The following is a 16,680-nucleotide window of genomic DNA, read 5'->3' as shown; positions in this document are numbered from 1 at the left end:
CGCCGAGCCATCCGTGTGACACCGTCCTGCCATCACCGCCTCAGCGGCCGCTCAGCCCTCACCTCCTCCAGCTCGCTGCCGCTGCCCTCGGGCTGCTCCTGGTAGCTGAAATCAAGGCTGGGAGGGACGGCGGAGGGACACGGAGCCGTGCTGAGGGCTGCCATCGTCCCCCCCCTGCGTCCCCACGGCCGCCCCTCCCGGCCCTCACCTGGACGCCGAGCTGCCCTCACCCGCGCGCATCGTCCTCACTGCCGCTCTCCTCCTCCTCTTCCTCTTCCTCCTCCTCCTCCAGCTGCGCCCGCAGCCGGGCTGCGATCCGGGGATGCAATCGGCGGCCGCCCCCCCGGCCCCGCGCCACCCGGCGGATTCGCTCCTCCAGCTTCCTGCCCTGATCCCGCAGCTGCTGCTGCTCCTGACCCCGCAGCGCCCGCACGGCTCCCAGCCACAGCTCCGGGGTTTCCTCGTCGCTGGAGTCGCTGTGGGGTCCGGGGGGGGGCATGGGGTGGGCAAACCCACGGCAGCCCCAAACCCTCATCAACCCCCAAACCCATCCTATCCCCAAACCCCCCCGTCCCCAAACCTACAGCATCCCCAACCCATGGCATCCCCCAATGCACAGCGTCCCCAAACCCACCCCAACCCCAAACCCCAGCATCCCCAAACCCATGGCAACCCCAAACCCATGGCAACCCCAAACCCATGGCAAACCTAAACCCACCCCATTCCCAAACCCACAGTGTCCCCAAACCCACAGCAGCCCCAAACCTGCAGCGTCCCCAAATCCACCCCATCCCCAAACCCCACAGCGTCCCCAAATCCACAGCGTCCCCAAACCCATCCCATCCCCAAACCCCAGCATCCCCAAATGCACAGCAACCCCAAACCCATGCAACCCCAAACCCTTCCCATCCCCAAACCCATGGCAAACCTAAACCCACCCCATTCCCAAACCCACAGTGTCCCCAAACCCACAGCAGCCCCAAACCTGCAGCGTCCCCAAATCCACCCCATTCCCAAACCCACAGCGTCCCCAAACCCACAGCGTCCCAAAACCCACAGCGTCCCCAAATCCACCCCATCCCCAAACCCCAGCATCCCCAAATCCATGGCAAACCCCAAACCCATGGCAACCCCCATAACCACCCCATCCCCCTACCCAAGGCATCCCCCAAACCACATCATCCACTCCATCCCCAAACCCTCATCAACCCCCAAACCCATCCTATCCCCAAACCCCCCCATCCCAAACCTACAGCAGCCCCAACCCACAGCATCCCCAAACCCACAGCATCCCCAAACCCCCCCCATCCCCAAACCTACAGCAGCCCCAAACCCACAGCATCCCCAAACCCACAGCATCCCCAAACCCACCCCATCCCCAAACCCACAGCGTCCCAAAACCCACAGCATCCCTAAATCCACCCCATCCCCAAACCCCAGCATCCCCAAACCCCAGCATCCCCAAACCCATGGCAACCCCAAACCCTTCCCATCCCCAAACCCATGGCAAACCTAAACCCACCCCATTCCCAAACCCACAGCGTCCCCAAACCCACGGCAGCCCCAAACCTGCAGCGTCCCCAAATCCACCTCATCCCCAAACCCCACAGCGTCCCCAAATCCACAGCGTCCCAAAACCCACAGTGTCCCTAAATCCACCCCATCCCCAAACCCACAGCATCCCCAACCCATGGCAAACCCCAAACCCACCCCATCCCCAAACCCCAGCATCCCCAAACCCCAGCATCCCCAAATCCATGGCAACCCCATAACCACCCCATCCCCCTACCCAAGGCATCCCCCAAACCACATCATCCACCCCATCCCCATCCCCAAACCCCCCCCATCCCCAAACCTACAGCATCCCCAACCCATGGCATTCCCCAATGCACAGCGTCCCCAAACCCACCCCAACCCCAAACCCTCATCAACCCCCAAACCCACCCCATCCCATCCCCAAACCCACGGCATTCCCAAACCCACAGCGTCCCCAAACCCACCCCACCCCAAACCCCACCATCCCCAAACCCATGGCAACCCCAAACCCATCCTATCCCCAAACCCCCCCCATGTCCCAAACCCACCCCATCCCCAACCCCCTCCCATCCCCAAATCCACAGCAACCCCAAACCCATGGCAACCCCAAACCCACCCCATCCCCCTACCCAAGGCATCCCCCATACCCACTCAATTCCCAAACCCACAGCAACCTCTATCCAAGGCATCCCCCAAACCACATCATCCACCCCATCCCCATCCCCAAACCCACCCCATCCCATCCCCAAATCCATGGCAACCCCAAACCCATCCTATCCCCAAACCCCCCTCATCCCCAAACCTACAGCATCCCCAACCCATGGCATCCCCAATGCACAGCGTCCCAAACCCACCCCATCCCCCAAACCCCACCATCCCCAAACGCATGGCAACCCAAACCCATCCTATCCCCAAACCCCCCCCATCCCCAAATCCACAGCATCCCCAAACCCATGGTATTCCCAAACCCATGGCAACCCCAAACCCACCCCATCCCCCTACCCAAGCCATCCCCCATACCCACTCAATTCCCAAACCTACAGCAACCTCTACCCAAGGCATCCCCAAACCACATCATCCACCCCATCCCCAAACCCTCATCAACCCCCAAACCCACCCCAACCCCAAACCCACGGCATTCCCAAACCCACAGTGTCCCCAAATCCACCCCATCCCCCAAACCCACAGCATCCCCAACCCATGGCATCCCCCAATGCACAGCATCCCCAAACCCACCCCAACCCACCCCAAACCCCACCATCCCCAAATCCATGGCAAACCCCAAACCCATCCTATCCCCAAACCCCCCCCATCCCCAAACCCACCCCATCCCCAAATCCACCCCATCCCCCAAACCCCAGCATCCCCAAATCCATGGCAAACCCCAAACCCATCCTATCCCCAACCCCCCCCCATCCCCAAACCCACCCCATCCCCAAATCCACCCCATCCCCAAACCCCCTCCATCCCCAAACCCATGGCAACCCCAAACCCATCCTATCCCCAAACCCCCCCCATCCCCAAACCCACAGCGTCCCCAAACCCACCCCAACCCCAAACCCTCATCAACCCCCAAACCCACCCCAACCCTAAACCCACCCAATCCCCAAACCCACCCCACCCCACCCCAAACCCCACCATCCCCAAACCCATGGCAAACCCCAAACCCATGGTATTCCCAAACCCACCCCATCCCCCTACCCAAACCATCCCCCAAACCACCCCATCCCCAAACCCTCATCCACCCCAAACCCACCCCATCCCCAAACCCACCCCATTCCCAAACCCATGGCAACCCCAAACCCACCCCATCCCCCTACCCAAACCATCCCCAAACCACCCCATCCCCGAACCCTCATCAACCCCCAAACCCACCCCAACCCCCCAAACCCCCCAAACACCCCCACGCCCCCCCCCTCCCCCCTTTTTGCCCCCTGCCCCGCTCACATCTCCTCGTCCCCCACATCCTCGTAGCTCAGCGGCCCCATGCACACGGCGCAGACGTTGTTTAGGGTTTCGTAGCACTGGTTGCAGTACGACCCTACAGAGCACGAAGGGGGGTGGGATGGCAGAGGAAGGGAAGGGGGGGGGGTCCCCCATTTTCCCCTCCCACCTCCGCCCCCCCACCTTTGCAGCCAACGGTGATGCAGGCGTTGAGGCCCCCCTGCTGCGCTGCCCCACACGCCAGGCAGCATTTGGGCTGCAGCCCCAGGAGCCGAAGCAGTGGGGCGAAGCCGGGCACCCTGGGGCACAAATGGGGGCGATTCAGTGGGGCTGGGGGCGATGCTGTCCCCAGGGATGGGGGCGAAACCCCAAAACCATCCCCATCCCCCAACCCACTCGTTTCCAACCCCATTCCATTCTCCAACCCCACAGCATCCCTCAACCTCACCCCATCCCAACCCACCCCGTTCCCAACCCCACAGCATCCCTTCACCCCATAGCATCTCCAACCCCATGGCATCCACCAACCTCACCCCATCTTCTGACCCATCCCATCCCCAAATCCACCCCATTTCCAACCCCATGGCATCCCCCAACCCCACTGCATCTCCCAACCCCATAGCATCCCTCAACCCCATCCCATCTCCCAACCCCATAGCATCCCTCAACCCCATCCCATCTCCAACCCCATGGCATCCCTCAACCCCATCCCATCTCCAATCCAACCCATCCCTGACCCCATAGCATCCTCCCACTCCACCCCATTCCCAACCCACCCATCCCCAACCCCATGGCATCCCTCAACCCCACCCCATCCCAACCCACCCCGTTTCCAACCCCACTGCATCCCTTCACCCCATAGCATTTCCAACCCCATGGCATCCCCCAACCTCACCCCATCTTCCGACCCATCCCATCCCCAAATCCACCCCATTTCCAACCCCATGGCATCCACCAACCCCACTGCATCCCCCAAGTCCATAGCATCCCCCAACCCACCCATCCCTGACCCATCCCATCCCCAACCCCATGGCATCCCTCAACCCCATCCCATCTCCAATCCAACCCATCCCTGACCCCATAGCATCCTCCCACTCCACCCCATTCCCAACCCACCCATCCCCAACCCCATGGCATCCCTCAACCCCACTCCATCCCAACCCACCCCATTCCCAACCCCACAGCATCCCTTCACCCCATAGCATCTCCAACCCCATGGAATCCCCCAACCCACCCCATCCCCGACCCCATAGCATCCTCCCACTCCACCCCATTCCCAACCCATCTCATCCCCAACCCCATGGCATCCCCCAACCTCACCCCATCTTCTGACCCATCCCATCCCCCAACCCACCCATCCCCAACCCCATAGCACCCCCCAACCCACCCATCCCCAACCCCACAGCATCCCTCAACCCCACTCCATCCCAACCCACCCCATTCCCAACCCCACAGCATCCCTTCACCCCATAGCATCTCCAACCCCATGGCATCCCCCAACCTCACCCCATCTTCTGACCCATCCCATCCCAAATCCACCCCATTTCCAACCCCACTGCATCCCCCAACTCCATAGCATCCCCCATTCCCACCCCATCCCCAACCCCATGGCATCTCCCACCCCATCCCACCCCCACCCTACCCCATCTCTGACCCCATAGCATCCCCCAAGCCCACCCCATCCCCAACCCCATGGCATCCCTTAACCCCCACCCCATCCCATCCCCACCCCATCTCTGACCCCATAGCATCCCCCAAGGCCACCCCCCTCATCCCCAACCCCATGGCATCCCCCACCCCACCCCATCCCTGACCCCATAGCATCCCTAAGGGCACCCCATCCCCAACCCCATGACATCTCTCAACCCCACCCCATCCCCAACCCCATGGCATCCCCCAAGCCCACCCCTCTCATCCCCACCCCATCTCTGACCCCACAGAACCCCGCAAGCCCACCCTACCCCATCCCCAACCCCACCCCATCCCTGACACCATAGCATCCCCCAAGGCCACCCCCCCTCATCCCCAACCCCATGGCATCTCCCAAGCCCACCCCATCCCCACCCCACCCCATCCCCAACCCCATGGCATCTCCCAAGCCCACCCCATCCCCACCACACCCCACCCCATCCCTGACCCCATAGCATCCCTAAGGGCACCCCATCCCCAACCCCATGACATCTCTCAACCCCACCCCATCTCCCAACCCACCCCATTTCCAACCCCCACGGCATCCCCCAAGCCCACCCCCCTCATCCCCACCCCATCTCTGACCCACAGAACCCCGCAAGCCCACCCTACCCCATCCCCAACCCACCCCATCCCCAACCCCACCCCATCCCTGACCCCATAGCATCCCCCAAGGCCACCCGCCCTCATACCCAACCCCATGGCATCCCCCAAACCCACCCCATCCCCACCCCACCCCATCCCCAACCCCATGGCATCCCTCAACCCCCACCCCATCCCATCCCCACCCCATCCCTGACCCCATAGCATCCCTAAGGGCACCCCATCCCCAACCCCATGGCATCTCCCACCCTATCCCATCACCACCCTACCCCATCTCTGACCCCATAGCATCCCCCAAGCCCACCCCATCCCCACCCCACCCCCTCCCCGACCCCATGGCATCCCTCAAGCCCACCCCATCCCCAACCCCACAGCATCCCCCACCCCACCCCATCCCTGACCCCATAGCATCCCTAAGGGCACCCCATCCCCAACCCCATGACATCTCTCAACCCCACCCCATCTCCCAACCCACCCCATCCCCAACCCCATGGCATCCCCCAACCCACCCCCTCTCATCCCCACCCCATCTCTGACCCACAGAACCCCGCAAGCCCACCCTACCCCATCCCCAACCCACCCCATCCCCAACCCCACCCCATCCCTGACCCCATAGCATCCCCCAAGGCCACCCGCCCTCATCCCCAAACCCACCCCATCCCCACCCCACCCCATCCCCGACCCCACAGCACCCCCTGCCTCCCCCTGCCTGGTGCTGAGGCAGAGCAGCACGTTGCTGCCCCCGCATCGGCCGCGCTCTGCCTGGCCCGCCCGGCGCAGGACGCGCTCCAACACCGTGCGCCTGGCCAGGATGCGGTTATAGAGGAACACCGTGCGCTCCTGGAACAACGGGGACGGCAGGGTGAGGGGCTGCAGCCCCGGGGGGGGGGGGGGCAGAGGGAGGGGAGCTGAGGATTTGGGGCTCGGCTGGGGGTCCCTCACCTGCTCACGGGCCGGGTAATAGGCGGCACAAATGACGCGCCGCAACCGCGCCACGTGGCTGCCGCACAGCGCGATGAAGAAGCAGACGCCATATAGGATCCCTGTGGGGGGCACAGGGGGGGCACAGGGGGGGGCACAGGGGGGCACAGGGCCGTAGGGGGGCACAGGGTCTTAGAGGAGACCCCAAACCCTGCAGCACCCCCCCCCCCTCCTGCCCCATTGCTGCTCACCCATGCCGATGTAGGTGTTGTAATCGGGCTCCACGGGTTGCAGGAGGCAGCGCTGCGACAGCACCGAGACGTTGCCGCGTTGGAGCACATCGAAAGCAGAAACGACGTCGCGGTAAATGTCGCTGGTGTAGCCCGAGCCGTCCACACTGACTGCCAGCACCGCCGGGGCTGGGGGGGGACACGGGGGACCCCAAATGTTCGGCCATGGGTCGGCTGAGGGGGTTATGGGGGGAGACCCCAAATGTTCAGCCAAGGGTCTGCAGAGGGGGTCATGGGGGGACCCCAAATGTTCACCCCTGGATCAGCTGAGGGGGTGTTTAGGGGGGACCCCAAATGTTCGGCCATGGGTCAGTTGAGGGGGTGTTGGGGGGAGACCCCAAATATTCAGCTATGGGTCTGCAGAGTGGGTCATTGGGGGTCCCCAAATGTTCAGCCATGGGTCTGCAGAGGAGGTGTTGGGGGGAGACCCCCAATGTTCAGCCATGGGTCTGCAGAGGGGGTGTTGGAGGGGACCCCAAATGTTCACCCCTGAGACAGCAGAGGGGGTCATGGGGGGGACACCCCAAATGCTTGGCCATGGGTCTGCAGAGTGGGTCATTGGGGGTCCCAAATGTTCAGCCATGGGTCAGCTGAGGGGGTGGAGGAAGGGTCCCCAAATATTCAGCCATGGGTCAGTTGAGGGGGTGTTGGGGGGAGACCCCAAATGTTCAGCCATGGGTCAGCAGAGTGGGTCATGGGGGGAGACCCCAAATGCTCACCCCTGAGACAGCAGAGGGGGTCATGGGGGGACACCCCAAATGTTCAGCCATGGGTCTGCAGAGTGGTTTATGGGGGGAGACCCCAAATGCTCGGCCATGAGTCAACAGAGGGGCGTTGGAGGGGACCCCAAATGTTCACCCCTGGATCAGCTGAGGGGGTGTTGGGGAGACCCCAAATGTTCAGCCATGGGTCAGCTGAGGGGGTTATGGGGGGAGACCCTAAATGCTCAGCCATGGGTCTGCAGAGGGGGTTATGGGGGGGAGACCCCAAATGTTCACCCGTGGGTCAGCTGAGGGGGTGTTCAGGGGGACCCCAAATGTTCGGCCATGGGTCAGTTGAGGGGGTGTTGGGGGGAGACCCCAAATATTCAGCTATGGGTCTGCAGAGTGGGTCATTGGGGGTCCCCAAATGTTCAGCCATGGGTCTGCAGAGGGGGTGTTGGAGGGGACCCCAAATGTTCACCCCTGAGACAGCAGAGGGGGTCATGGGGGGGGACACCCCAAATGCTTGGCCATGGGTCTGCAGAGTGGGTCATTGGGGGTCCCCAAATGTTCAGCCATGGGTCAGCTGAGGGGGTGTTGGAGGGGACCCCCAAATGTTCGGCCATGGGTCAGCTGAGGGAGTGTTTAGGGGGGACCCCAGATGTTCAGCCATGGGTCTGCAGAGGGGGTCATTGGGGGTCCCCAAATGTTCGGCCATGGGTCAGCTGAGGGGGTGTTTAGGGGGGACCCAAATGTTCAGCCATGGGTCTGCAGAGTGGGTCATGGGGGGACCCCAAATGTTCACCCCTGGATCAGCTGAGGGGGTGTTTAGGGGGGACCCCAGATGTTCAGCTATGGGTCAGCTGAGGGGGTGTTGGGGGGAGACCCCAAATGCTCAGCCATGGGTCTGCAGTGGAGGTGTTGGAGGGGACCCCAAGTGCTCACCCCTGGGTAAGCAGAGGGGGTGTTCAGGGGGGACCCCAGATGTTCGGCCATGGGTCTGCAGAGGGGGTCATGGGGGGACCCCAAATGTTCACCCCTGGGTCAGCTGAGGGGCTGTTTAGGGGGACCCCCAAATGTTCGGCCATGGGTCTGCAGAGTGGTTTATGGGGGGAGACCCCAAATGCTCGCCCAAAGGTCAACAGAGGGGTGTTGGAGGGGACCCCAAATGTTCATCTCTGGGTCAGCTGAGGGGGTGTTCAGGGGGACCCCAGATGTTCAGCCATGGGTCAGCAGAGGGGGTAGAGGAGGGGACCCCAAATGTTCAGCCATGGGTCTGCAGAGGGGGTTATGGGGGGAGACCCAAATGTTCACCCGTGGTCAGCTGAGGGGGTGTTCAGGGGGACCCCAAATGTTCAGCCATGGGTCAGCAGAGGGGGGTAGAGGAGGGGACCCCAAATGTTCAGCCAAGGGTCGGCTGAGGGGGTTATGGGGGGAGACCCTAAATGCTCAGCCATGGGTCTGCAGTGGAGGTGTTGGAGGGGACCCCAAGTGCTCACCCCTGGGTAAGCAGAGGGGCTGTTTAGGGGGACCCCAAATGTTCAACCATGGGTCTGCAGAGGGGGGGTTATGGGGGGAGACCCCAAATGTTCAGCCATGGGTCTGCGGAGTGGGTCATGGGGGGACCCCAAATGCTCACCCCTGAGACAGCAGAGGGGGTCATGGGGGGGACACCCCAAATGCTCGCCCAAGAGTCAACAGAGGGGTGTTGGAGGGGACCCCAAATGTTCACCTCTGGGTCAGCTGAGGGGGTGTTGGAGGGGACCCCAAATGTTCACCTCTGGGTCAGCTGAGGGGGTGTTCAGGGGGACCCCAGATGTTCAGCCATGGTTTCGCAGAGCAGTTTATGGGGGGGGTCCCCAAATGCTCCCCCTCAGTCAGCAGACGGGGCGCTGGGGGGGGCACGACTCCAGATGCTCACCCCTGGCCACGATCTCGCCCTGCATTTGGTGGCCGCACGAGGTCCAGCAGCCAGAACAGCCCGTAATCGGCCAGCACCAGGCTCAGCCCCAGCAGCACGTAGCGCAGGAACCCGGCCAGCTCCAGACCATAGCGCCGCCGCTCCTGCCGGGACAGCCATGGTGTGCCTGGGGACACGGGGACAGCGTGAGCAGCGACGCACAGGGACACCCATCCCTCTTAGAGACATGGGGACAGCGTGAGTGGTGCCATATGGGGACCCCCATTCCTCTTAGGGACATGGGGACAGCGTGAGCAGCGACGCACAGGGACACCCATCCCTGCTGGGGACATGGGGACAGTGTGAGCATTGCCATATGATGACCCCCATCCTTCTTAGGGACACAGGGACAGCGTGAGCAGTGACATGAGGGGACCCCCATTCTTGCTGGGGACATGGGATCAGCGTGAGCAGTGCCACACTGGGACCCCCCATCCCTCTTAGGGTCATGGGGACAGCGTGAGTGGTGCCATATGAGGACCCCCATCCCTCTTATGGACACAGGGACAGCGTGAGTGGTGCCATATGAGGACCCCCATCCCTCCTGGGGTCGTGGGATCAGTGTTAGCAGTGCCATATGGGGACCCCCATCCCTCTTATGGACATGGGGACAGTGTGAGCTGTGCCACACCCAGGACCCCCATCCCTCTTAGAGACACGGGGACAGTGTGAGTAGTGCCTCATTCCCCTTGGTAACATGGGGACAGCAGAGCGGTGCCATATGGGGACCCCCATCCCTCTTAGGGACATGGGATCAGTGTGAGCAATGCCATATGGGGACCCCCATCCCTGCTGGGGACATGGGGACAGCGTGAGCATTGCCATATGATGACCCCCATCCCTCTTAGGGACACAGGGACAGCGTGAGCAGTGCCTCATTCCCCTTGGTGACACGGGGACAGCAGAGCAGTGCCACACCAGGACCCCCATCCATCCTGGGGTTCTGGGATCAGTGTGAGCAGTGCCGCAAGAGGGGACCCCCATCCCTCTTAGGGACATGGGGACAGTGTGAGTGGTGCCATATGGGGACCCCCATCCCTTCTAGGGTCATGGGGACAGCGTGAGCAGTGCCTCATTCCCCTTGGTGACACGGGGACAGCGTGAGCAGCGACACACCGGGACACCCATCCCTCTTGGGGACACAGGGACAGCGTGAGTGGTGCCATATGAGGACCCCCATCCCTCCTGGGGTCGTGGGATCAGTGTTAGCAGTGCCATATGGGGACCCCCATCCCTCCTGGTGACATAGGGACAGTGTGAGTGGTGCCAAATGGGGACCCCCATCCCTCTTAGGGTCATGGGGACAGCGTGAGCATTGCCATATCAGGACCCTCATCCCTCCTAGGGACACGGGGACATCGTGAGCGTTGCCATATGAGGACCCCCATCCCTCCTAGGGTCCTGGGATCAGTGTCAGTTGTGCCACAAGGGGACCCCCATGCCTCCTGGTGAAATGGGGGACAGTGTGAGTGGTGCCACATGTGGACCCCCATCCCTCTTAGGGACACGGGGACAGAGTGAGCATTGCAGTATGAGGACCCCCATCCATCCTGGGGTCCTGGGATCAGTGTCAGTGGTGCCACAAGGGGACCCCTATCCCTCTTAGGGTCATTGGGGACAGCATCAGCGGTGCCCACACCGGGACCCCCATCCATCCTGGGGTCCTGGGATCAGTGTGAGCAATGCCATATGGGGACCCCCCATCCCTCTTAGGGACACAGGGACAGCGTGAGTGGTGCCACACCAGGACCCCCATCCCTCCTGGGGTCCTGGGATCAGTGTCAGTGGTGCCACAAGGGGACTCCTATCCCTCTTAGGGACACAGGGACAGCATGAGCAGTGCCACAAGGAGACCCCCATCCCTCTTATGGACACGGGGACAGCGTCAGTTGTGCCACAAGGGGACCCCCATGCCTCCTGGTGAAATGGGGACAGTGTGAGTGGTGCCATATGGGGACCCCCATCCCTCCTGGGGTCCTGGGATCAGTGTGAGCAGTGCCATATGGGACCCCCATCCCTCTTAGGGACACGGGGACAGCATGAGCATTGCAGTATGAGGACCCCCATCCCTCTTAGGGTCCTGGGATCAATGTGAGCAGTGCCATATGAGGACCCCCATCCCTCCTAGGGTCATGGGGACAGCATCAGCGGTGCCACAAGGGGACCCCCATCCCTGCTGGGGTCACGATGACAGCACCATTGATGTCCCTGCAGGCCCCCCACCTGCCCCCCCTTCCTCCCACTCACCAGGTTGGATGTAGCGGCCGCTCTCCCTCCAGCCCAGGGGCAGCACAGTGGGGCGGCCCATCTGCGCCCTCCGCGCGTCCATGGCGACGAATCGCCCCGTGATGTAAATGTTGTCGAAGGCATCGTCCCTCAGGTAGCGGGTAACGGTAACGCAGAGCCCTGCGGGGTGAGGTTGGGATGATGGGGAGCCCTCTGCCCCCCAAAACCCCCCCTAAATCCCAAAGCCGAGCCCCCGGCGCACTCACTGCAGGTACAAATAGAGGATGGCGCAGGAGGAGACGTAGGCTGAAAGCCCCAGCAGCTGCCGGGCGGGATGCAGGCGACGGCCCACCGCCTCCATGATGTCCGCAGCCACGTCTGCCAGGGTTTTGCTGGAGTTGAGGCTCACGTCGAAGTGATGCGAAGCCGAAATGTTGAACTCGAATTCCCGACGCAGGCGGTCAGAGCTCGGTTGATGGCTGAGGGGTGACGGTGGAATGGGGATGGAGAATTGGGGAAGGGGGGGGAGGGAACCCCAGAGCCCATAGAGGAGCCAGAGGGGGATGGAGAGGGACCTCAGAGCCCCATAGCGGAGCCAGAAGGGAATGGAGAGGGATCCCAGACCCCACAACCAGATGGGGATTGAGGGGGGCAGAGAGGGAACCCAGACCCCATAGCAGAGAGAGAGGAATGAGGAGAGGGAGACCCTGTGGAAGAGCCAGAGGGACAGAGAGGGATGGAAAGGGACCCCAGGCCCCATAGCGGAGACAGAGGGATGAGGAGAGGGACCCCAGAGCCCATAGCAGAGAGAGAGGGGGAGAGAGGAGGATGGAGAGGGACTCCAGGCCTCATAGCAGAGACAGAAGGGAATGGAGAGGGACCCCAGGCCCCACAACCAGATGGGGACTGAGTGGAGCCAGAGAGGAATGGAGAGGGACCTCAGAGCCCATGGCAGAGAGAGAGGGATGAGGAGAGGGACCCCAGACCCTGCAGAAGAGCCAGAGGGACAGAGGGGGATGGAGAGGGACCCCAGGCCCCATAGCAGAGACAGAAGGGAATGGAGAGGGACCCCACACCTCACAATCAGATGGGGACTGAGTGGAGCCAGAGGCGGATGGAGAGGGACCCCAGGCCCCACAGTGGAGCCAGAGGGGTATGAAGAGGGACCTCAGAGCCCATAGCAGAGACAGGGATGAGGAGAGGGACCCCAGACCCTGCAGAAGAGCCAGAGGGACAGAGGGGGATGGAGAGGGACTCCAGGCCCCACAACCAGATGGGGACTGAGGGGGGCAGAGAGGGAACCCAGAGCCCACAGTGGAGCCAGAAGGGGATGGAGAAGGATCCCATGCCCCATAGCAGAGAGAGAGGGATGAGGAGAGGGACCCCAGACCCTGCGGAAGAGCCAGAGGGACAGAGAGGGATGGAAAGGGACCCCAGGCCCCATAGCAGAGACAGAATGGAATGGAGAGGGACCCCAGACCCCACAGTCAGATGGGGACTGAGTGGGGCAGAGAGGGACCCCAGACCCCATAGCAGAGATAGAGGGATGAGGAGAGGGACTCCAGACCCTGCAGAAGAGCCAGAGGGACAGAGGTGGATGGAGAGGGACTCCAGAGCCCCATAGCAGAGACAGAATGGAATGGAGAGGGACCCCAGAGCCCACAACCAGATGGGGACTGAGTGGAGCCAGAGGGGGATGGAGAGGGGGATGGAGAGGGACCCAAGGCCCCATAGCAAAGACAGGGATGAGGAGAGGGACCCCAGACCCTGCAGAAGAGCCAGAGGGACAGAGGGGGATGGAGAGGGACCCCAGACCCCACAACCAGATGGGGACTGAGGGGGGCAGAGAGGGACCCCAGACCCCATAGCAGAGATAGAGGGATGAGGAGAGGGACCCCAGACCCTGCAGAAGAGGACAGAAGGGAATGGAGAGGGACTCTGGGCCCAACAACCAGATGGGGACTGAGTGGGGCAGAGAGGGAACCCAGAGCCCACAGTGGAGCCAGAGGGGGATGGAGAGGGACCTCAGAGCCCATAGCAGAGAGAGAGGGGGGGAGAGGAGGATGGAGAGGGACCTCAGAGCCCCATAGCAGAGACAGAAGGGAATGGAGAGGGACCCCAGGCCCCACAACCAGATGGGGACTGAGTGGAGCCAGAGAGGAATGGAGAGGGACCTCAGAGCCCATGGCAGAGAGAGAGGGATGAGGAGAGGGACCCCAGACCCCACAGAAGAGCCAGAGGGGCAGAGGGGGATGGAGAGGGACCCCAGGCCCCATAGCAGAGACAGAAGGGAATGGAGAGGGACCCCAGACCCCACAACCAGATGGGGACTGAGGGGGGCAGAGAGGGAACCCAGAGCCCACAGAAGAGCCAGAGGGGGATGGAGAGGGACCCCATGCCCCATAGCAGAGAGAGAGGGGGATGAAGTGGGACCCCAGACCCCACAGCAGAGCCAAACTGAGGTCAGAAAGGGCCCCAGAGACAGAGGGGGGGCAGAAAGGGGTACAGAGGGACCCCAGACCCCACAGAAGAGCCAGAGGGGCAGAGGGGGATGGAGAGGGACCCCAGAACCCCACAACAGAACCCAGCTGAGATCAGAGAGAGCAGAGGGGGACCCCAGACCCCCCCAGACACTCACGCTCAGCGACGACCCTCCTGAGGAAGGACTGGACGTACATGGGGACGATGCAGAAGAGGAGTCCGACTGCGGGAAGCGAAGGGGGCACCATGAGGGGGTCGGGGGAGGCTGGGGGGGGGGTCCTCGCTGCGCCCACCCCTCCTCTCGCACAAGGACACAGAAGGGGGGCGCACGCACGGCTGGCGAGGCCGCAGAGGGGTCTGAAGGTGATGATGATGTAGCAGAGGAAGAAGAGGAAGGAGAGCGCGCGCTCGCAGTTGTCCTTGGCGTCGGCGAAGACGCGCAGCAGCGCTGGAAGGGGGTCCCCATCTCTCGGTTGCAGACGTCGCCCACGTTGCTGAGCCAGAGCCAAACGTTGCGCAGAGCGCGGGCTGGGGGGGCGCACAGAGGGGTTGGGGGGCTGCTGGGGAGGGGGGGGAGGGGGTGGGGAGGGGGTCTTTGGGGGGGGGATGGGGGGGGTCTCACCGACGTGGGTGACGCCGTCGATGATGGCGCGGAAGAATTTGCGCACGCGGTCGCCGACCACTTTGGCTTTCTGGGCGATGTCTTTGATTTTGGAGAGGACGTCTGCAATGAGGGCAGCTCTGAGCGGGGCAGCGACACCCACTGCCCCCATTGAGCCCCAGAACCCACAGCCCCCAGACCCCAAAGCCCCCAGACCCCAAAGCCCCCAGACCCCCACTTTCCCCACAGCCCCCAGACCCCCCACCCCAAATCGCCCCTCAACCCTCAACCCCCCACCCCAAATCCCCCTGAACCCCCCCACCCCCCCACCCCAAATTCTCCCCCCAATCCCCCAACCCCCCTCAACCCCCCACCCCCCCCAATCCCCCTTCAACCCCCCAACCGCCCTCGATCCCCCCCACCCCAAATCGCCCCCAACATCCCCAACCCCCCACCCCCCCCACCCCAAATCCCCCCTCAACCCCCCTACCTCAAATCCCCCCCCACCCCCTCACCCCAAATCCCCCCCAACCCCCAAACCCCCTTCAACCCCCCCACCCCAAATCCCCCCCAACCCCCCAGCCCCCCAACTCCCCAACCCCCCCACCCCAAATCCTCCCTTAACCCTCAACCCCCCCCACCCCAAATCGCCCCCAACTCCCCAACCCCCCACCCCTCCACCCCAAATCCCCCCTCAACCCCAACCCCCCTCGACCCCCCCACCCCAAATCGCCTCCAACTCCCCAACCCCCCCCTCCAAATTCCCCCTCAATCCCCCACCCCTCCACCCCAAATCCCCCCCAAATCCACCCCCAACCCCCCAGCCCCCCAACCCCCCCACCCCAAATCCTCCCCAACCCCCCAACCCTCTTCAACCCCCCCACCCCAAATCCCCCCTCAACCCCCCAAACCCCCTTCAAACCCCCCCACCCCAAATCCCCCCTCAACCCCCAAACCCCCTTCAACCCCCCCACCCCAAATCCCCCCTCAACCCCCCTACCCCAAATCCCCCCCCAGCCCCCCCAACCCCCCCACCCCAAATCCCCCCTCAACCCCCCTACCCCCAAATCCCCCCCCCAACCCCCTTTAACCCCCCCACCCCAAATCCCCCCTCAACCCCAACCGTTCACCCCCAAATCCCACCCCAAATCCCCCCCAACCCCCCTCAACCCCCCCCCCCAAATCCCCCCCCCCCCCCCGCTCACTCAGCAGCGGTTCCCTCGCACGCTGCATCCTCTCGGCCGTTTGATTCAACGCCAGCTCCGCCCCGCACGCCACCGACTCGGCCGCTCGCGCGAAGTTGTGCAGCACGTTGGCGCACGGCCCCTGCACGGCCAGACCGAGCGCCAGCAGCAGCAGCAGCACTTTGCCTTCCCCTGCGAGACACGAAGCCTTGAAGCCCCCTCCCCACCTCCGGAGGGAGCGGAGAGGGGGTGGAACGGGGAGGTGAACGGGCTGAGGTTCAACAGGGCCAAGTGCTGGGTCCTGCATTTGGGCACAGCAACCCCATGCAGCGCTGCAGGCTTGGGGCTGAGCGGCTGTGAGTGTGAAGAAGAGAAGGAGCTGGGGGTGCTGGTGGATGCTGGGCTGAACAGGAGCCCACAGGGAGCCCGGGAGGCCAAAGGGCCAACGGCATCCTGGCCTGCAGGAGGAATGGCCAGCAGAGCAGGGAGCTGAGCATCCCCTGTGCTCAGCTCTGGTACAGGTACAAGGTACAAGGCTGCACCT

At 63.3% G+C, this 16,680-nt stretch overlaps 1 protein-coding gene across 1 annotated transcript; it reads right to left on the bottom strand.

The window, feature by feature from the left end:
* Positions 1–7: 7 nt before the first annotated feature.
* Positions 8–16,443, bottom strand: DCST2 (DC-STAMP domain containing 2). The gene is given in 18 exon segments (XM_048928912.1): positions 8–117; positions 209–476; positions 3,484–3,577; positions 3,664–3,779; positions 6,482–6,612; positions 6,715–6,815; positions 6,945–7,112; positions 9,606–9,636; positions 9,638–9,771; positions 11,892–12,030; positions 12,032–12,050; positions 12,137–12,335; positions 12,338–12,349; positions 14,509–14,574; positions 14,686–14,793; positions 14,796–14,879; positions 14,974–15,075; positions 16,158–16,443. Coding segments are annotated over 17 exon segments (2,040 nt in total). The 3' UTR covers positions 8–117; positions 209–226.
* Between the last annotated feature and the right edge of the window lie 237 nt (positions 16,444–16,680).

This window comes from Lagopus muta, chromosome 29 (genome assembly GCF_023343835.1).
Source record: "Lagopus muta isolate bLagMut1 chromosome 29, bLagMut1 primary, whole genome shotgun sequence".
NCBI classification, from domain to species: Eukaryota; Metazoa; Chordata; class Aves; order Galliformes; family Phasianidae; genus Lagopus; species Lagopus muta.
This window is presented reverse-complemented; position numbering and strand designations above follow the sequence as displayed.